At 44.5% G+C, this 22,110-nt stretch overlaps 1 protein-coding gene across 1 annotated transcript in view; it reads right to left on the bottom strand.

The window, feature by feature from the left end:
- PASD1 (PAS domain containing repressor 1) overlaps positions 1 to 206 on the bottom strand; it is a 52,533-nt gene extending 52,327 nt beyond the window's left edge. Inside the window, exon 1 of the mRNA XM_018070852.1 lies at positions 102 to 206. Within this exon, the coding sequence (XP_017926341.1) occupies positions 102 to 112 (11 nt within the window). The 5' untranslated portion in view covers positions 113 to 206. The remainder of the gene's footprint in view (positions 1 to 101) is intronic.
- Between the last annotated feature and the right edge of the window lie 21,904 nt (positions 207 to 22,110).

The raw sequence follows: 22,110 nt of genomic DNA, 5'->3' as shown, positions 1-22,110 counted from the left end.
GCCGGGTCCCGCAGCCGTTCTGCGCTCCCCGCGCGGCACCGATTCCCTGCGCGGCACGAGCTGTGCCCTGACGGGATTAGTCATCCCGTACCGTGACTCACCCATTTAACATTTGCTGCTTCCTTCCTCAAAGATTTTTTTTTTTAATTCCCTTTCTCCATTGTAACTATTTTCCCTCCTCTCCAAGGACATCGGGCTTCTCCTTCTCCCTTTCCGCGCCTACAGCCGTGCCCAGCTGCGGGCGCGGAGCCGAGCGCGGTGATGCAGCGGGTCCCGTGGCGCTGCGCGGGCCGCCGGAGACTCGGGCTGGGACTGCTTCTCACTCGTGACATGGGCTCCTGCCTATCTCCCGGGTTTGGTCCATGCTCCTTTTTGTATCTGGAAGGAGTAGGCACTAAAGCTGGGGCATCAAGCCTGGTCTGCAGGCCCTTCCTCTCTCTTCTCAAGGCATTGCCGGGAGGGCACCGGCGCTGCGGTGGGAAGAGCCTGAGTCATGCCACAGAGCGACCTGGGCGAACATCGCTGGGTCCCTGACCCCGGCCTCGGGCAAGCAAGCAGCTGCATCATGTAATCCCCTTCCAAAACTGAGTGCACTCTCTTACCAACAAATTAGATTTTTGTGTGTGTGTGGTTTTTTTTTTTCCTTCCCTTCAGCTCTTTTCGGAAAGCTGCTCCTCATCCTATGCAATGCTGGGAGATTGCTCCCTCTGGGAGCACGTTATTGCCCACTAGCCCTTTCCCACAGCTGGCATCCTCGCCCCTGGCTTTCTTTGCTCAGCCAAATTTCCTGTTCCTCTCCCAGCCCTCAGTTCTGCTGGAGGAAGGGGGCAGGCAGGCAGATAGGCAGGCACGGAGCCTGCATGTCCCCTTCCCCACATGTGCCCCAAAGCACAGCACAGAAGACAAAAGCAGAACCAAAAAGGGGACAGTGGACAAAACACTTTGCTGTGAGTTTTTTAATATAAACCTGATGCCAGTGAGGAAAGGGAAGTGACGTTGTTACAGTAATAAGCCTGAGGAGTATCAGCTGCTATTGATGAGGACAAGAGAAAGGGCACCTTTGCATGCAGTTAATATTTATTACTTACTTTCTTATTGGAAGCAAAGCAAATAGCTTGGCTGTGCTGCCTGCCACAAGTGGCCAATCTCTTTTTCCCACTTAGAGTGCTTTTTTTGAGTCATGCGGCCTCGTCACACCAAACACAGCAACCCTTTCCTCGTTCATGTGGGGAAAAATCCTTCTTGCTCCCTTTCAGGCAAGATATAAACAGGTATCAAGTGCAGAGTTTCTCTCTACTTTTACTTGACTTAAGCTGTGTCTCTGCAGCGTGCAATGCAGCCCTGTCACTCCAGTGACCATCACTGAGGGGATGCCATTGTCCCCCTACATGGGCATGGAGATACACATTTGGGGGAGTAGACTGAGAATAATGAAAACAATGCACTCTGCAACTGAGGCACTTACAACTTAAGCACCCACACATCGATGCTGTGGGCAGCGCAGGGAAGCAGGATATGGCCCCAAAGGGGCTGCTCCAGGTTTCCCCTCAAGGTACAACTGCCATAGCCATTGCCCTGAGTTGTGCCGGCAGCTGGCCAGGTGTGCTTGCACTGCTGGGACACTTCCGTGGCCACCCCCATCCTTCAAGCCTGGCCAGCACAGCAGACAGCATCTACACTCTCTTCTAATAAAGCAAACCACTGGGAAATACCACTTCATCTGATAATTGCAAAAATATTATCTTCTGACCAGAAATCGTGTTTTCTTGGAAGTGTTTCAACCAACTCCCCTGCAGGCCCTGGCATCTAGAGCCATCAGGCTGGGCAGACACAGGGCCCCCTCCTCCCACAGCAATGGTGAAGGAGTTTTCATGTAAATTACTTTAATTATCTCATCTAGAATAACACTCTTTCCGCCAAGATCTTTCCAAAAGCTAAAACAGAATGGGGAAACAGACATTTCTGCCACAGCAAAATTCACACACTGCTCAGCAAGTTGCAGCGCTGGGCAGCTTTGGCTCTGCTCAGTGATTGTTGGCATAGCCTCAAATTTGTTTATATTGTTAGTTTTTAACAATGCTGCATTGCAAAGACATGCCAGGGGCAATAAAACCAAGAGAGAGCTGGTTTTGGCTGGAAAATTAGAACAACAAAGAATATACATATATATATTTATATTCTTTGTTGTTCTTATATATATTCTTATATATTTTGTTATATATGTTCTTGTGTGTGTATATACGTATATATACATATATATACATATATGAACATATATATATATAAAACCCAGCCTGTCCCTGCTGCGTAGGCGAATCCTGCAGCCTGGCAGACACCATTAAGCACTAATACAATTAAATGATGAACTAGAGGGATAACTTCGGCTGTATTTTGGAAGATCACACTCCCATTCACAATCTCATCTGGAGCTTTTGAATTACAAACTGCAAAAATTCCTACCCAGGAAATGCTTGCATTGCCCAGCGCTAAGTCGAGAACCATCTCCTAATTCAGGATGGGGCAGCTCAGCCTCATTTCACTCCAAAGCGCGCCCAGAAATTCAACATGAATTCAACTCCCTTTTCACAGAGTAGTGAGGCTGGGGTAATACAAACTAAAAGGAAAGAGAATAATAGAGACGACAAAGTGGAAAAAAACACCCTTGCCTTGCTCCGAGGTGGCTGGTTGTGCGCGGGCCTCGCTGTGGCTCCGGATGCGGCAGTGAGCGGAGAGCTGGAGCGGCGGAGCCCACCCAGCGCTTGCCATGGGAGCGCACGGGCGAGGCCAGAGGGAACCCAGCTCTACCCAAGGCAGGGACACAGCGTTAATTGTGTCAGTGCTATTGCACAACACTGTTGCCTTGACACTGTGTCATGTAAAGATTTTAAACTGCCTCTTTATTAGTCATCCTCTATTCATTTTAATTGTGCCTGATAAGCAGGGCCATTTCACCTTTGTGTTCTCTGTACGTACTTATCGTGCGTATTTGTGTCACCCAAGAGACTTTCAATCTCTTCCTGTAGTGCTGGTAGATGCAGAGGAATGAAGTGCCATTGCCATCATAGCCTGCTGGGGTTCTCACCTATTTGCTTGCTACTTTTTCAGACCCCTGCTCTCGCATTGTGGACATCTCCACAGGTCCTTGCTCCTAGCACTGAAAATGTTCAGGCAGAGGCTTAGATTAATGCATGGGAACCAGTAAGAAGGGATTGGCTGATTGAAACATGCATTTAATTTTTTTCAGGATCAAGTACTGTAGGTGTGTGCTTAACACCACAGGACTCACTTTGATCTTCTCCAAGGACAGAACTTTTTGTGGATTAAATTCTTGCCTCTGAATTATGGTATTGGTTATTTAACAAAATCAAAGCTGGGGCATGAATAACTAACTACTGGATTTAATATAAAGAATATAGTGAAAGTTTGTGGAATATTTTAGTCTCATTTACTTGCAACATAAAAATATACTGCCCAAGAGTTTGCCCGTGTGAACTCTGTCCCTGCAATTCCTTATCTAACCTTATCTTTGTGAGGTCTGAACTTTCACTGAAAACTCCTGGAAATAGCAGTGCATTTTCCTTTCTGTGGTATGGTGACCTTTTCCTCATCCCAAACATCAATTGCACTTGTGGTGGGGAGAAGGAAGGGCACTTGGGTCAGGCACAACGCTGCCACCTGTAAGCACAGCACAGCCAGGTGACGCAGCAGCTTCCCCGGCAGCCAGAGCACTGCTGGCACTGCTGCTGTGCTGCTGGGACTGTTTGCTTAGAGCTCACGTCTCTGCTTCAGGCAACACCCAACAATTAGGAGCCCTTTTCCGTCTGGAGATGTATTGGGGCTTATTTAGTTTCACCTTAATTTTCCCCATTTAAAAAGACTCAAAAATAGAATTCAGGTTCGCGCCACAGTCATGTGAGGAGATGGGTAAAATCCCATTCTCATTTAAGTTCAGAAAAAGGAACGGAAACTCCATTAAAAGCAGAGCAAAAACCACATTTACTCCACTGTGAACAGGATTTCCCCCTTAGCACAAAATCTTGCATTCCAGTGGGCTAGAAGGAGCTACTTACTCTCCCACCCAGCATCTTCGAGGGCCACTTGGAATCTTTATGCAACTGCTTTAAAGGATTAGGAACATATATGAGTTAATCACCATTTAGGACAAAATTCCACCTAAGCCTTTGAGAACCAGCTAGAATATTTGCATTTCCATCAACCAGCACCTTATTTTGTAGAAAATAAATGGTTTAAATGGTTCTTAGAGAAGCAAGAGTGGTATCCAAACTTTGGGTGTGTTTAAGGCCCTGTATTTCCTTGTGCGGGAGTAATACCATGGCCAGATAAACGAATGTATTTATTTGAAAACCTGAGAGGTGCCCAAGTCAGTTTTTTTGCCTGGAAAAAGATTAAAGAATACTTTTAATGTGGCTGATCATACTCCCAATGATAATTATTATTTTTGTAATAGAAAAAGCGTTCTCTCTTAACTACAGTACAATATTTTCTGATAAGTATGCCTGTGATCTGTTATTCTACCTAACTCAAACAAGGGAGGGGGGAAAACTTGCACAAACAAGAGCATGTCTGCCGCCTTCTGCCCACATCCTTTCATGAGAGCATACAAGCTAAAGCTAAAGCTCTTTGACCACATTTTAACTTGATCCCCTAGGATAACGTACCTAAGAATTAATTTTCTTTGATGCTGGGTTCATATCTTCTGGAGGCTGTGCTGAAGACAAATTCAGGCTGCTGCATTTAAATATGGGTTAAGTCACCTCTGATTGGTATAATCAGCTACGGAGGGGCCTCTTGAACGGGGATATAAAATAGAAACTTAATAATAATTATGTTAAAGGCCCAAATCCCCCTGAATTCAGCAGGCAGAGGACAAATGGCAGAGGGAGCATTAGGCAACAGCAACAGCTGTAGTAGTGCCCATGGGTGAAGCGCAGAGGAAGAACAGACAAGTCAGTACAGAATTACTGTCCCTCATCTGCAGGTGCATCCTTCCTAGTAAATCACAGTGGTTACCACTTAGCACATTAAATCCACGTTGATAAACATGGATATTTCCTATTAATACTTATGCTGATGCTAAGCTTTATTCATACAAGATGGTAATGCTTCAAAGCTTCTCTCTACTACTTGTCCATTCTGAGTTATTCTGTACACAGGAGTCGGGAATTATGAAGGTCAACTGTTCCTTGCACTGAAAGTTTCCACTTCTCCTCTTGGGCTTTACCCAGAGCAGATGCAATGGTAACATCATCACCTTATGGAGTTTTCAACATCCTGAGTTAGAGCAGCAATGACTGACTCCTGAACAAGACCCAGTGAGCTCCTGACCAAACACGGCAGAGGGAAAGCTGTCCTTGTCACCTTAACTTCCCACTATAACCCAGGGTGTGACCAGACCCCCAGGTTGGACATTTGGGTGACAAAGAACACACAGGTTGGGAAGGCTGTGCTGGGACAGGAGCTGCCTCCATCCATACTTTCCCATCTACTCCCAGCTACTGCCACTCACCTCCACTGTTCTGCCTGGACTGGGCTGCAGCCAGAGGGCTCCCAACTGCATCCTAATCTCCAGCCAAAATTGGGTAACAGGGTTGGAGAGTGGCATTTGGATGGCTGTGACTTGCAGGCACAAAGTAGGGCAGTTCCAGTGGCCCCACTCGCCCCCTGTGCAGCCTTGCTGGTGGGGAGACCTCCCTCAGCACTACGACCTGAAACAAGGGGCTGGGAGAAGCTACTGCCTGATTTCACTTTGTAAGGAAGGTAACATCTTCCTTTCCAAGACAAAGACCAGGAATAGTTTGACAGTTGGATTATAAATGTCAAGCTGTGGCTTTTCAAGCACAGGCTGTGCAGGTGGTTCTTTAGAAGAACTAAGCATCCTGATTGTCTTGAGGGACCACTGACAACACAACTCAGACACTGAAAAGGACAGAAGCCTGAAGCACAAGCCCCAGGGCAGAGCTCTCCAAACACCTCCCTTAATGGTCTTTTAGGATAAACAGGAAAGAAAATGTGTGTCCTTTATCCCAAGTGCACCAAAGTCAACAGGGTTCTTGGGTAACTTCCACTGTTTTCCACTGGTTTTTTTCTGCCTTTTTTTGAAAACACAGAAATCTCAATAAGTTCATGAATGCATAAAACAAGTGACCTGATATTCAACAGAGATTTTACCCAGGGAGCAGGATGGATTGAAAGCATCACATGTTGCTGAGGCTGTGCCACTCTGCTCATACCTAAACAAAAGCAAGTTAAACCGTAAGTCTGTGAGACTTTATCACTGTGTTTCTATCACAAAATGATACTGAAATGTGTCAAAAAATATTCAGAACTGCGTGGGATATTATTGCACTCTCTACTCACAGAAAAGCACATGGTTTTTCTGGGCATAGGGGAGGTGCTGAACACCATCAATGAATTGACTATGATTCTGGAAACTAGTATTATGTGTCAGATTTCGTCTACAAGCAGTGTTGCAAAAAGTCAGTCCTAATAAGTAAAAATGAACCTGTGACTAACCTGGTGAAATCAGGTTCTATTATGCAGCTCTAAGTGCATTTTTGTGTGTCTACAGAAAATGATTATACAAGACAGTTGAAGTTTTCTCATCTAAACAGGAATATCAAGATCAGTTTTGGTCAGGGCTTGTGAATGAAGGGCTGGGATTGGAGAGAGGAGCTGCCTAATGACCAAGCTTGTCATGAAACTCAGGAAATGTTTTGCAGAAGTTAGACCTGGGAAATGGATTGCAGTTTTTTCCTTTGGACAGCTTGTCTCTTTACTTGGCCCAGATATGATGGTGACCATGTGGGCGGTTATGTACTGCCACACTTCTCATCCTGACCCCAAACCTTTCATTGCACCCCTGAATGTCTTAGGATCAAATTCTTCTGGTCTTCTCCTCATCAAGAAACCCCCTTTGCCTTCTTACTCCAGGGGATCATCCATTTTCTCTGGTGAGCCAAGCAGCACCTTCCTGGCACATTTACAGGCAGCCAGATGAGCCTGAAGAGGTGAGTTTTGTTTTTTGTTTTGTTTGTTTTGTTTTGTTTTGTTTTGTGTGGATTTGGGCTTTTTGTTGGTTTTTTTTGCATTTAGCACAGGATACAAACAATATGGTCCTGCAAAGCAGAGCCCAGGGGTTCTCAGAGCACTGAAAAACACTATTTAGGAAAATGCTAGCTTACAACAAATTACTTTTCATTAAAGGAAAAGACTGTTTTTCTTTGGAGCATCATTGCTGTCGTAGTGATATCTAGTTCCCCTGAGTTTTCATCCTTCTCTTGTCCATGCAATACTTCTGCCTGCCCTTAACGCTGCTGGCGGTGCTAGTTTGCAGAATAAATCAATTCAACCAAGGAAAAAAACAAGAGCAAGAGACTTGGAAAACAAATTTTAAGAAGTTTTCTTGTAGAGCTTCAGTCCTTTCACTTGCAGAACACAAGTGACCTGCATTAGGCAGCACTCGCACAAAGCTCTACAAAAGCAGCACTCGCTGCGGGTTTGCTGCCCTGTCATCATCTCCTTCAGTTAATTCAGACACCACGCAGCACTACGTACATGGCACAGATAGTGTCACTAGCACAGCAACTGGTGGGTGAATCATAATGAAACTATGAAGAGGAAACATGTCACAAGCCGAAGGAAACACTTGCCTTTCAGTGTTTCATCTCCAGCAGAGTGCTGAAGTTAAGGATGCTGATGAGAGAAATAACTTGTGCCCTGGTCACTAGACAAAGCTTTTTATGCAGTTATTTACTGGTTCTGTTGCCATGGGAAATACGAATACTTGCCATGACAACTGAAGCACTGTGGCACACATTCCACTTCACACAGAGCATCTTCCTAATGACTCGCTCCCATTCATACATCCTACAAAATTCTGTGTCCAATTAAGTATAGGTTTTTCAGGCACAGTGATTAATTCTTCTGCATTTTATGGTGGGATATTTCCTGGTGTACAATATTATCTATTATTTGGTACTTACACGCCCCTTTCAGTATTACATCTGAAAATGCCTTGCAAAGGTAATCCTTACAAAAAACCTCTGTTTATTTTACAATGAGCAATTCAGGTAAAAAAATTTCCTGTGAGGTCCCACAGCACAGCAGGGTTAAGACTAGCATTTGCACCCACACCTCCTGGGCCAGTACCTTAGCATGGCTCTCACTGCAGGAAGATGGAATGAACTCTGCAGCCAAAAGCTGCCCCATCAGGGCAGACCAGCTGCTGGGGAAAACTTCAGCAAGCTCAGTGCATCTCTACCTCTGATCAAACAGGAACAACTCACCATAGTCCTCTCCTTGAACCCTTGTTTGTGGTGTACCTGGGTGGCTGCATGACTGCTGGACACCGTAGGCAGTTTGGGGATGGAGGGCACTCCCTGTGCCAGCCAGCCCACTGCAGGGAAAGGATTACATGCCCTGTAGCACTTGTTCCAGAAGAGGCTTCTGAAAACACCTTTCCCCATTCACATGGAGCAGTTGTGGCATGCTGCCACTGATCAGAGCTATGCACTAAAACAAAGCACACACAGTCCTTGCTGTGTTCATCCTGGTCAACCTGCAGCTCTAAACAACCTGCAAGCCCACACTTCCCTTTGGCAGATGTGCTTCCTCATGCTAAACCTTGTGTGGCTCAACAGGCACAGCCTGTGACACAGGGTGAGCAAACGCCACCAAGTTGGATGTAGGTTGCATTTACTTTATCATAAGAACTTACTGAAGCTCTGCCCTGCCTGGGCCAACTAGTGGAGCGTGGAGTTTTCTAAAGTTATTTGCCTTAAAATAATTTCTGGAGGTCAAAAAAAAGCCCAACGAATTGTGATCAAGAGTTATGAGTAACCTGAAACACCAAGAATGTGCTCAGAGTAAATATGTGGCTGAGAAAACCATTACCAACATAGATGATAATTATTCTGGCTATTTACCTCTTAACCTTGCCAGACATGTTCAAAAGTGCATAACAAGTGACATCTCTCCTTTATCACAAGGTTTAGCCCAGAGGGAAATTCTCTTCCTTTTAGTTACCGACGTTAATGATGTTGCTTTTGGCTTTGGATCTATTTCCCTACTTTAAAAAACAGCATTGACAACTTTTTTCCACTGTTTAATTCGTGTAGTCACAGTAATTAAATATGAATCTTCAAATATTCCTTGACATATTGTAGATTTATCATCAGTGAAACAGTCTTCTGCCCATTTCCATAATTGCTGCTGTTCAGAACAAAATGGTTATGTGCTGAAAGACTGACAATTTTCTCCTTTTGGTGAAGTTCTCAGTTGTTTGCCCTTTTGGCAGTGCTGTATAGGAATTTCATTTCATAATTAAATTAGTTTCCACTCACATATGGAAGCAATAGTTTACTTTACAATTATTTTTTTTTTCATTTTAAAGTGTTTCTTAAGATGTGGAATCCAATATGCACTGCAAGGAACCAACATATCCTTTAACAGCATCTTAGGAAATGCTGCTCATGTGCGGCCCCAAGTGAATAACAGAACCATATAAAGCACTTAGATACTTCAGTTGAATACAGTGGCCTTGATGGCCAAGAAAGAGTTTTGCCTGATCTGTGCCTTTAACCCTTCCTGCTTCTGTGGGTGGTAAATTTTGCAAAGAATTAACAGTGACTTCAGGCCTTTGTTCAGATTGAAAGGTTGGGGTTTTTCCACACTGAACACTTTTATGTAATCACTGCCCACCAGCTCCACGTGTTTGTTTTGACTTGTATTCCCTGGACAGACCAGTTTTGCACTAAAGAGGAAAGATGAAAGGAGAAGTATTTTGGGGCACTCATAAGTCCTGACAGGAGCAGCCCGTGTGATTTCCGTGCCTCAAAAAGTGCTGGGGTGACATGCTCTCCATCCCAACTCCCCGAGCAGGTGGCTGACTAAATGTTACCTACCCATCAATCATGCTGTTACACAAGCTGATCTAATAGTCTCTGCTTAACTGTTCACACATTTGTATCTGCTTAGAAACCTTTCTGGCTGTCTTCCCTTCAGTAAGTAAATATGTAGCTTCTTGTGAATAAAGTCATATCAGATCAAAGAAACCTCTTAAGAATGGCTGAAGTATGAGAACCAGTACAAAAAACTGCAGACAGGTCGAAATACTGAAAGTGATAAGAAGACCCAATTAGTTTTTTCACTGAAAATCAGTGTTTCATTCTAGGGGCCAGGTTACCCTTTCATCTATAAGGATGAGAAAGAAACAGGCTGTTCCTGTTGCAGGTACTTTCATAAATCCTCAGCAAGCACAGCCCTCTGTGTCTTACCACCCCACTGTTTCTGAGTGGCATGGGCACTGCAGTCACTCCTCAACACATCTGGTGTCAGTGCTGAGAACACAGTGCCTCCAGTGACAGTGGTGGAGAGGGAGAACAGAGGTCAAAAAAGTGACCATTGTGTTAGGAGGAAGTAAAGAGTTTTTCAAGACATGATTAAACCCAAACTTTTTACTGCCTGCCTGTTTATGCCCAGGACACACTGCTGGTGCCTGGGCTAGACCAACAGCCCTCCTGATTCAACCAGGCCTGCAGCTCCTGCCCTCCTGGCGGAGGATGCAGCATGTGGTCCCATGCAGATCCTGCATTCCTCATCACGTCTCAGTGTTTCATCACAGTCCCTGTGTGCTTGGAGAGCATCTCTTAATTTCACAAAATCAGTCCTCTTTGAAAAGCAGCTTCCATCACAGATTAGTGAGCATGAGACTACAGCTTTGGGGGTTTTTTGAACCTTCATACTTCAGTACAGAAGGTTTGAGCCACAGCTGGTGGTGAGGATGGGCAAGACACGTTTTCCTCTAAAAGAAGGACTTAGAGTTTGAGGTGCTGAACTGATTGACTTTGTTATTTCCTACTTGCCACAGGCAAAACCCACTGTCCACATGAACATCAGGTGCCTTTACTATCACTGACCAAAACAGTCTGGGGCCAGGAAGCAACCAAATGATCTCTGGGGAAGGTGTCCTCCTCCTCCCTCGGTGAGGACATGGAGATCTCCCTGGGCATGGCCAACATTCAGCTGCGCGTTTCTATTTCAGGTCTCGGCTGCTGGAGCTGGCTGGAGCAGTTGATCGGCTTACCTACTGTCCTGCCAGGATCAGGGCTTGAATGAGGGCAAGCTGGCTGTGACCCAACCCAGATAAGTCTAAGGGTGTGCTGACAGGCTAGGGAAGAGAGGGAGCTGGGAGAACTTCTGCTCTCTGTGACAATTGCTTGCTTTTTATTGTTCAGATTTTCAGACCCGGGGATCTCAGTGTACTGGCTTCTGCCCATCAATTAATTATGAAAAGAATGAAAGATGGTCTGTTTGCTTTTTTGGGGCTGCTTTTCTGGATCAGAACACTCTTCTGAACATGGGTCTTTCGAGTCATCTTTCCAAGTCATCTAGACAGTGCACTTCAAAAATCTAGGCTACTCTCATCACTGTGCCTGACCAGGAGCAATGTGAGCTTTCCTCCGCCCAGGCCAAAGCAGAGATTTGAATGTGCAGCTTCCCCTGCTCACAACAGCTGCAGCACTAACACACTGCACAGTAAATGGAAATAAGATGCAAAAGCATTTGAATCCTGTGCAGTGGGTGCTGGAAATCTGGTTATCCACAGGGCAGACTTCATCCCGAGTCTGACTGGCAGAGCTAAGGCATCCCAGATAGTAATTATTTGTCATCCTTGAAAGAAACATTTCCTCCTTTGTGTAGCTTTTCTGCTGCTCACAGCTACAAAGGGACAGCCCTTTTAGCCAGGCCTGTTGTCAGGGCACAAAGGGTAAGGGCTTTTAAACTAAAAAAAACATCAATTTAGACTACAAGTTTTTTATAATGAGGATGGTAAAACACTGGCAGAAGTTACCCAGAGAGGTTGTAGGTGCCCCATCCCCAGAAACATTCAAGGTCAGGTTGGAGGGGGCTCTGAGCAACCTGATCTACTTGAAGATGCCCCCGCTCAGTGCAGGGGGGTTGGACAAAATGACCTTTAAAGGTCCTTTCCAACCCAAACTATTCTATGAGTCAATGATCCTATGACTTAATGTCTCTGTATCGTGACCTTTCCTCATTCAAATGAGTGGAAGCAAATGAACATTTTGCTTGATCTAACAAACAAGAGCCCGGATGCAAATGCTAGAAACAAATACTGAAATTTTTCACAGAGCAAAACTGCCTGGGTGGGACTTGTGGCCTCCTTGCAGTGGCCTATTTAAGCATGACCTCTAAGGCTGAAAAGAGTTGTCTTGGAGAGTGTTTTGGAATAATATACACTGTTGATCAGTCAAGGTGAGACACTGAACTTTGCACAAGTCGGACACTTGTAAAAATAAGGCTTCACAATGAGGCAATACTTTTTTATTACCAAATTAGTATTGCTTACACTTCCCAGAGGGAGAGAAGAGGTATCCCTTCCCTCATGAGGTCTGATGGGGAGAGAATTTACCTGCATTCTCTTAAAATCCTCTCAGAATGGTAATAGAAGGGACCTTTGCTTCTGTGTCCTCATAAAACTTATAATGGGCAAAATTTTAAAGGGAACTAAGCCTTTGTGAAAATCAACTCTCTTTTGTAACGAGAGGAGAGAACAGTGCCATGAAGAAGCTCACTCTCTTAGGCTCCCCTGCATGTTGGAGCACTGGATTTAATTTTTTGGGACTGCAGGGCCTGAGCTGTATTTTTAGATTAGCTTGGAAGGTATAACCAAGATTTCCAGCCAGGCGTACGACTGCATTTTGTGTGCAATTCAAAATGGGAGAAATTAATGCTATATCCTTTGACTGAACAAAAAGACAACAGAAATCTTCAGGCAGAATTCTCTTTTTAGATCTACCTACGCTGTGCACAGTGATGGCAAAGAACAGCATCTTCTGTGCTGCTTGCAGGAAGAATGCAGCTTGAAAACAGATGCCCAAAGCATGTATCTTAGAAGAATATATTTAGCCTAGAAGTATTTCAGACTGAGAAGTGATCGTGCAAAATACATTTTCCTTGCCAGTATAATTTTAGTAAATAAGGAGGAAAATTTTATCCTACTTACTATCATAATCTGGTTAAAGTGGGAATGAAGGAGTAGCTTTGGGTGTGCATTAATAAGAAGTACTGTGACATTCAGTATACTCAAGCTCATAGATCTTAATTTCTGATTCGATGGAGCAGAGCTTTCAGTTTTAAGACATTTTGGGGGAAAGGAAGAGGTAAAGCCCAGGAGTTTGAATTTTTCTCAGTTAGTTTATCAGGTAGAATTTTCAACTAAAATTATCAGGTGCCAGTTTTCAGTGAAACATGATACATACAGCTTCAGAGGGCTGACTGTTCTGTTTGAAGGAACTAGGCGAGTGTGTGAAACATTGCATGCAAGAGATAGAGCTCTGGAGATTTTAGAAGACCCATCCTAAGGAGGGAAGGGAGAGACCCCTGAGGTTCATGCCAGCAGATACACAGGGTGCAGAGTGTTGCCTTCAATGCTGTCAGGACGTTGGGGTGTGCCCATCAATACCTTAAGTCTCTTCCCATGTACCACACTATTGTGACCTGCTCTTACCACCGTTCCAAATGGAGTGTTTTTTTCAAGAAGGGACTTCCAGATGTTGCTACAGCACCATAAGTTTGCAAAGTATGTAGTTCATTGCTAATGCAGGAACATATTTCAGGCACTGTCAAAATTAATCAATATCCTTCAATATGGGACGCAACCGGCCCAGACTGAGAAGTCTAATGTGGGCAGCCTAGAGCAGCCTGTCACTATCCTTCTCTAAAAGGACAAGTTGAGACCTAAATGCATCAGATGAAAAGTGACAACGTGCAGAGGATACTAGAGCAGAGTAAATCACAGAATCACAGAGTGGTTGGGGGAAGAAGGGACCTTTGGATATCATATAGTCCAAACCCCTTGCTAAAGCAAGTTCACCGAGAATAGGTTTCACAGGACCACATCCAGGAGGGTTTTGAGTATCCCTGCAGAAGGAGACTCCACAACCTCTCTGGCCAGCATAGCATATATTCAGAACAGTCTTTTCCTTGTGGTATCAATGCAAAGAGCTTTCTGTCTATCATATGCTTTGTTAAAGTCAGTTTTTCACTGGAAATAGCCACTGGCAGGATGACAGCCTACACTTCGCTCCTTAATCTTATTGGCACATATAGTTGGCCAGAGTTTAATTAATACTAGATTGATTCATGAGTGCAATCATAAATTATGAGAAAGTTCTAAGAAGGACTTGCATAGTCTAGACCCCTGAGATTTCTTATTTTTTGCTGTCCAAAATTTCTTTCTAAGTCTTCAAATATCTCTGACCTCACTGGGCTGAAATTTGGAGGCAGGATGACTCCATAAATGCATTGGGAAATAGTACTTAGTAATGGACAAACCTGAATCAATGTGTCCTCTCAGCTCCTTTGGGATGTGGGTTAGCCAGCAGAGCCAGAAATTGTGCAATGCCCTGGTTTGCCTGGCTGCAACACTGCCCAAGCCCAGCATGCAGGAAGGTGGCCATTTGTGCCTGTGCAATGGGGAGAAGTGTCCATTCTGAATCAAATTAAAAAACTCCCTCTCAGCACTCCCAGGGTACACTTGGTGATGACTGTGCCTGGAGGCTTCTGCACAGCTTGGGGAGCGGGTGGGACAAGCCTGGGAAGGATCTGACCCACAAGTGGCCTTGCATCAGGAGCGGTGCAAGTGAAACCCCAATGACAGCACCATCCTCTCTGTTCCACATCTGTGAGTGACGATACCACCAATGGACAGCACAGGTACAGACCTAAAACACAACCACTCTCTTCCTACCCATTCCCCTGACTGTGCATCCTAATGTCTGGTGGCAACTGTTTTTTCAATATTAAAGTGCATGCAAATATCCTGTTGAAGATGGATGAGACTGACTGGGGCCCAAGTACACCAGTCTTATGCACAGAAAAAAAATAAAGCCGGTTCTACCAACCAGCAGAGGTGATGGTCTGAATAATTCATTTAACTACAGCACAACTCTACAGTGACATGGATTTCAAGACAATAGTCAGTAATGTTTTGAAGGGCCTCCACGGCAGGGGAACTTGGGTTCTCTCTGTAAATCACAAGGGGCTGCATCCCTCAGAGGGCAGGGATGTACACTCTTCTGAGAGAAAAATCACTGCTTTTTGGAAATGTCACACATTACTTTTGCTTTTTCAAGCACACAAAGATATAGCCAGAGAAAGCACTGTCTAGGAGGCAAATTATGACTATGTTGAATAACTGTCTAGCCAATGAGATCTCCATAAACAGTTATTCAGATATGCCCTGTTCACACCTATCACCAACTAATTGCAACATGACTATAAGATCACCAGGACCGTATTGACATGTGAGGAAGTGATTATGAACACAGAGCTTCCTAAGAAGCAAGAGCTGTCCCACTTTTCACAATGATGTTGGAGAACAGAAATCTCTGCGGAGCTCTAATGGGCTACAGGGGTGAGCTGACAATAAGCACTCTTTAATTAAGCTCTTTGAGAAAGTCAGGCTCCCACTGGGCTTGTTGTGAGAGCAGCAAAGCTCCTGATTTATAGCAATTCAATGCCCAAGCTTCCTAATACTGATGTAGGACACCAAATCACCAAGACCTCTTCAGTATAATTAAAGGCAGGATGTGCTCCCGGCTGGTGTATCGCAGCTCTGAACGGGAATGCAGTCAGGTGTATTCTTGAGGTTTGTCCTGTAGCTTATATGGTCTGTGCTATATAATAGATTGCATTGATGATGGTAAAAGCTCACTTAATTACAAAGGGGGAAGAAGTAGTGATGGGGAGATTAATCAGGATCTTCTGAGTTCTGACTATGCCACAAACTTGATGCAAAGTTTTGAGAAGCCTGAAGTTTCTCGTTTCCTCTTTTAAGTCAAGTGGAAAAAAATAATTAGGCACACAGACATGCAGGGGTTAATTAGTTATGGCTTGATTTTCAGAAATGCTAAGGAAATTTCAACTCATTGCTGCTCTTTATCTTTGAAAATCAGGCCAAACAGTGTTATATTTCTTGCAGCATTTCTTTATAAAGGGTAATATTGCTCCTATAACCTATATCTATCTTGGCCATCTCACCAGTGCTCTAGGCATTGATGCAGCACATGCGATGTCTGGATTAACTGCTGCCTAAACTAGTGCTCAAGCACACAAAGAGTGTTAGATATGCCACCAACCTGCGTGGCCTGTGACCACCAGCCACTCTCTGCTGTCCTTACATGTGGGTACATGAGGTAGTGCTGCCAGTGTCCATGGCTGGGAGCACCTTTGAGCCAACCAGTGGCATGTAAGAAAGTCTGTCTGCCTTGAAACTGCCCTGCACTGTTCTGATCTCTGATGAGCCATAACGACCTGTGCAAATTGAATTGATTTAGGAATTCTAACTTCAACTTCCAGCCACTGACTCTCATTATGTCTTCATGTGCTAAACTGGAGGGCTTCCTGCTCTTAAGTGTTTCTTCTTAGGAATATTAGCTCTTTCTAGACTGCAGCCAAGTCAGCCCTAAACCTTTTCTTTGGTAAGCCAAGCTGATGGAACTTGTGGACACCTTCACCAAAACACACATTTTCCAGTCCCTCTGTCACTCTTGTTCCTCTGCAGCTTTTCATCCCCCTTCTTGAATTAAAGGAAGGCTTGCACCAACAGAAGTAATGTAACTTCATATCCCTGACTGTAGTCCTTCTAACTAATGCACTGTGACTATTTAACTGTGACTCAAAGTCTTGTTCAGAGTCATTACTTTCAATCCTGTGAGCCTGCCTTCCCATCTGTGTGCTCTGATGCATTACTCTCCATCAGTCCATAGCAAAGCAAAAGCAATGTGCTTGCCATAGGTAGTTATTCCCTATGTATTACCATACATAGGGAAGAAGAAGAAAGTAACTGCACAATTTGAATCACTATTATTCTTACTTTTTCATGAGAAAAACTGTGTCAATATTAAAAAAAAAAAAAAAGATTTCCAGTTTTCTACTTCATTGCAAAAATACTATAGGAAAGAGAATGACAACAACAGAAATATCTAAACACAATTACAACTCTCAGGGTCACTATTGTGCTGTGGACAGTGGGACTCCTTTGTGGGTGAAGTTACTCCCTCTGCGGAGGCCAATTTGAGGCCTTTGTCCCCAAAATTCTTCAAAAATAGGTTCCCTGCAGCAGGTAGGTCACTCTTTTACTCAGGATGGAATTTTAGTCTGTGTGCATATCAGATGAATAAGATTTGATTCAATGAAAGAGTCTGAAGGGAAATTTTTTTCAAGCTGTGTGATGTGCAAAAACACCCAACCCATCAAGAAGAAAGACATGAAAAAAACAATAGAGACACCAAAAGCATAAAGGAGGAATAAAGACATCCTTCGGGATAAGGCAATGGAACATGTGTGGGTGGAAAAGCACACCGGAGAGATATGGAAAGTATTCAAAGAGAAATTACTGTATGCCCAATGGTTATGTGTGCCATTGAGCTATAAATACTTCAGGACTGGAGACAAGGGTAAAATTTATACAAGGAAGTGGAAAAAGTCATCTGATGCAAGGAAAAGCTCTCTAAAAGCAAAGGAAAAATGACAAAATTGAGGTGGAGAATGGAAAAAAAAAAGACCTGTTATTGATGGGAAGAGAGCAGGACCAAAGACATGTTTAGTTTTTCCACCTACGAGTGTGTGTTTATTAAAATCTGACTGTTTGTAACCCTGGTGTCACTGTGAAGGAGAATATTTTGGAAGAAGCTTATTGCAAAGGCTTAGCAAGGTCCTTCAGAGCCACCCTGGCCAAACCTCCTGGTCATCCTGCCTTTCTCCCATTGCTCACTGGATTCACCACTGCCTCCAGCACCATCTTACACTTGGCATTCCTGTGAGCCCTGACTGCTGCTCTCCTCTGTGTTTGTTCAGCATCAAAGGGGCCCAGTGTCTCCATGTGCCTGAGACCAAGCAGAGCTTCAGATCACACCCCCAGTGCCCAGGCTGGCTCTTAGTACCTCCATCACTGATGTACACTCATTTCTGTTTGTCCAGCAGCATACCTGTCTATTGACACTTATAAGCAGGAATTTGATGTCCTCAGGTGATGGATGTGAGTGTACAAATAAAATGTTGCAAACCCTGTAACTACCAGTACACACTGAGAACCACGTACAAGACCTATGCCCAGAGGTGTGAGTAACTTCCAGCAAGGGTAATTATGCATTACCTCAAGTAACTCAGGTTCTCCAGGGCAGGATTCATTTCTCAACAAGTTCAGTTATTTAAGAGCTCAGTGCTGACTCCCAGCTAATTGTGCTGGCTTGTTTCTAGAAACAGTGGAGGGTGAGAGGCTCCTTCAAAGACTCTGGCTCCAACATGATGATGGTTGCCTGGAAGGGCCCATCTCTTGCCATGGACAAGCAGTTTGTTGGGCATGGCATGGGAGGCTGCCGGGTGACTCCAACCTCAGCGCAGAAAATTCTGTTTTCCAGAAATGGTTGGGCTGTTGTAATATTTTGGGGCTGTGTGTCAAGAGCTGAAAAGGAGTATTTTATAGAAGGGGTCGAAGTATACCTCCCAAACCCCCTCTGACCTACCACAAGCAGCTGTACACCGAAGCCCTGTGAGAGTTCATCCCAACAGGAGATGCTTTCCCACTGCTCTCATTTCACGATGGGCAAAGTACATCTGCACTCTGTTCCATCTTACAGACTCTGCTGGGTGAGATCAGCCCCCCACACAGAAGGGACATGAGCCACACGTGCAGTTGTGCTTTGAGAAGCGGGCACGCGAACGCCGAGCGCGACTGGCCGCTCCCTCCTCTGTCCTACTTGCTCTGCCGTGATTACATAAGCAGCATTTGCCTCGCTCCTACTTTCCCGTTTCCTCCACTTGTTTTCTGATTTTTAGGACACTCTTTTGCTCGAGTTACACTGACCTCTTTTGCGAGAGAGGGTACCATATTTTCTGACTAAAGCCTCATCTTTAATAATCCGGAACATTTACTGCCCAAGTCAATAGTTAGACTTAGGAATTCTTTTAATTAGAAAAGCAACCACTCTAATCAATAGTGAAATCTGAAAGCCCCATGTAACAGAGAAGCAGCTATGCAGAAATCTAGACCATCCACAGGCAAGGCAGAGACCTACAACAAGTATCATGCTCTTTTTCTCCTTTTCATTCAGCAGTGGAAAATATGTGAACATATTGCGGGGCATCCAAACAACCCTAAACGCAGAAGTTCTGCTTTAGTTATAGCGGAATAAAAAAATGGCAGCACCACTAAAAAAACTGAGTGAGTACCAGTTAATAAATTCCACAATGCTCCCTCCACTCTGGCCACTGTGGTTTAACCCTGTGGCTGTGGGAGACCGGCAGCAGCACAGTGGCTTATCTGCCTTGGCTATAGGAGCTTACCAAACCTTGAGGGTTTCCTTCTCAGGGCTCCTCAGACATGTGGCACAAGCAGCAGCTGATGCAACGGCACAGATAGCCAAACTCCTGCCCCAGCCAGCCAGCATGGTGATGGATTTTCTCTTTAATCCATGTCAGAGCCAAGGTAATTCAAAAACTATTTTATCAAGGATATAAGAAAACTTACCATGTGGAGGGCAGGGGTGAACAAGGGAGCAGAAGACGTGGTGAGGGGAGACAGGAGAGAAATGGATTAAACTAGAAGGTATCAAAGTACAGAAGATACAACTCAGTCCAGAGGTACTCTCCTCACCCCACTACCTATCAGGCAGCAGCACAGAGACCCAATGCATACAGGGCGTGTGGGTTGTGCTCTGTGTGCATCCTAGGTACGTGTTAGGATGCCAGAGGACTGCTTTAAAATCTACTTGTCACAGGCTCCTATGGAACAAAATCTGTTCCCCCAAGTTTAGGCAGAGCAGCTGCCAACCTCTCGACCGTCAAAGCTGAACACCAACACCAGGGATTTTGCCTGCAAGCCTTTACAGAGGGTGATGCTGGTTAGGGAGTGCTGAGTGCCTTTACACCTAGCCCAGCATGACAGTGCTTCTCTGCTCAAACAGAATGGAAGATTAATCAGATGTTAAAAATTACTATTCAAAAGATATTCTGTGACATAAATACCCAGACTCAGAGCAGAGCATTCAGCAGCATGTCCAAATCCCCTTCCTCTTCACGAGAGGAACAGAAACTGCTTCTCAAACAAATAAGAACAGGACTTTTGTTTTGCTTTGTTATGAATCAACTGATAATAGCAGACATTAAAAAAACCAACCCTGCTCTTAATTATAATCTTTCTGGAGCAACCAGGATGGCTTCAGATTATTTTACATAACTGTGTTAAATCCCCCCTGAGAGTTATTTGCCTCCTACACTCCAGGGTGCCGAGCTTAAAAGATGGCCAGTTATTTAACAGGCTTGTCAGTAGCTTAAAAATGTACCAGCACTTGCTGCAAAAGAACAATTGTGAGCGGGTTACTTCATTATCTTCACAGACCCTCTACAATGGGCAGCAGAGTGTTCTTTGATGTTGCATTTTATTTTGAAATGTGTATTGCACTTGTGTATTCAAATTGTGATGAACATAAAATATATACCTATATGGCCAAGGCTTGGAGTCTCTTATCAAGCAGTATTTGCAGTAGCAGCCTTGCAACAATTCACTAGTCAGCTTGCATAAAGACACCATTTTTTGCTTCTGTAATTTGGAAAAGGAAGGAACATCTTATTTTCCTGCGTCACCTTCCTAGAAAAAGAGAAACCATCTGACTAATGAATAGGCCAGTATTTTGTTGGGGACTTAAAAATGCAACTGGGAAAAAATGGCATGATTCATCCTCCACTGTGCTGGGATTTTTCCTTCCTTCCTTAATAAATTTATTTCTTTTGATTTTTGGTGTTTAAGGTGTGTTTTAACCACGATTCTCTATGTTCACCTAACATTAATGATGAAGATACATAAAGTGAGAAGAGAGCTGAATTTTTGTTCGTGGACTTTTAAGCCCAGTAACTTGCAAAAGTACACAGGTACAGAAGTAGCTGCAATCATGAAGATGGAAGAATTGCAGTGAGATGCAGCAGCTCTTTCTCAAGAGACTTAAACGTGAGATGAAGCCATTCCTCAGCCACCTCCAGCACCCTTGGGACTGCACCTATGGAGGCTGCAGTAGTCTTTTCTATTATTATTTTTGATGGTTAATCTGTCTGAGGGTTGGATGAGTGGCATCATGCTAATGGCAGGCAGCCAGCCCCAAGAGCAGAGAAAACTCTCCCAGCATTGACTCTCAGCTCAGGAATCTTTTAGTTATAACCATGACCCTGACTTCTTCCAGCAATGGGAGAGCTGTAAGGACTGGAGTTATTGCTGCTGGGCTTAGGGTTAAATCTCACACTGAGAGGTTCAGAGAAAGGTCTCTCTGTCTGTGCCTGATAGTTTCAGTCCCTTCTGCCAGGCCCCTCCACCTAGTAACCCCGATCCTGCTCTTGCACAGGGGAGTCACTTTGTGGAATCAGTGTCACTCCTCTTCAAGCCCTGGTGCTGGATTTCCTGTACTCATGGCAGGGTGGAAGGGAAAATACAGCCCTGAGCATGATGGTTGTAATTCTTACAACTGGAGACTGATGTGCAACCTTCAGCACTGAAATCAAAACCAAGCAAGAGGGTCCATAAGCTGGGCACTATGTGGAAAAACAATCTCCTGCAAACTGGCCAGAAAGGAGTGTAGACCTCAGACACTCATTCAAAACCAGTTGAGAAGGACAGAAGTTCATCATGTACGAGGCAAGACTAGACTACACGCAGTCAGCATCCCCGAGCAGCAGATGGACTCGGATGCTTAGCAAAAGGGTGAGTTGAACCTTGATGCAAACCCAACTGTATGGGAAACTGCAGGGTCACGTCTGCTGCCAGGAATCCCTTGGCACTGCAGCACTGCAGATCAGCACCATGCCTCCCTTCACGCTTGGTTGAAGCTGTTCAAGAGGATGTGCCAAAACATGGATCTCTAAGCTCAGAAGGAAAAAAAGTACAAGCAGAGTTCAAGCTGACAGAGAGACTATGCCACAAGAGCCAAGATGAACACCAGGACAAATGGAGGATGGGATGGAGTGAGGGCAGCCCTGTGGTGGCCAGAGGACCAGGCAGTGGCTAAAAGACAGCCCGTT

This window comes from Manacus vitellinus, unplaced genomic scaffold (genome assembly GCF_001715985.3).
Source record: "Manacus vitellinus isolate BGI_N305 unplaced genomic scaffold, ASM171598v3 scaffold_19_pilon, whole genome shotgun sequence".
Lineage (NCBI taxonomy): Eukaryota > Metazoa > Chordata > Aves > Passeriformes > Pipridae > Manacus > Manacus vitellinus.
The sequence above is the reverse complement of the archived record's forward strand: the minus strand, read 5'-3'. Positions and strand labels throughout refer to the sequence as shown.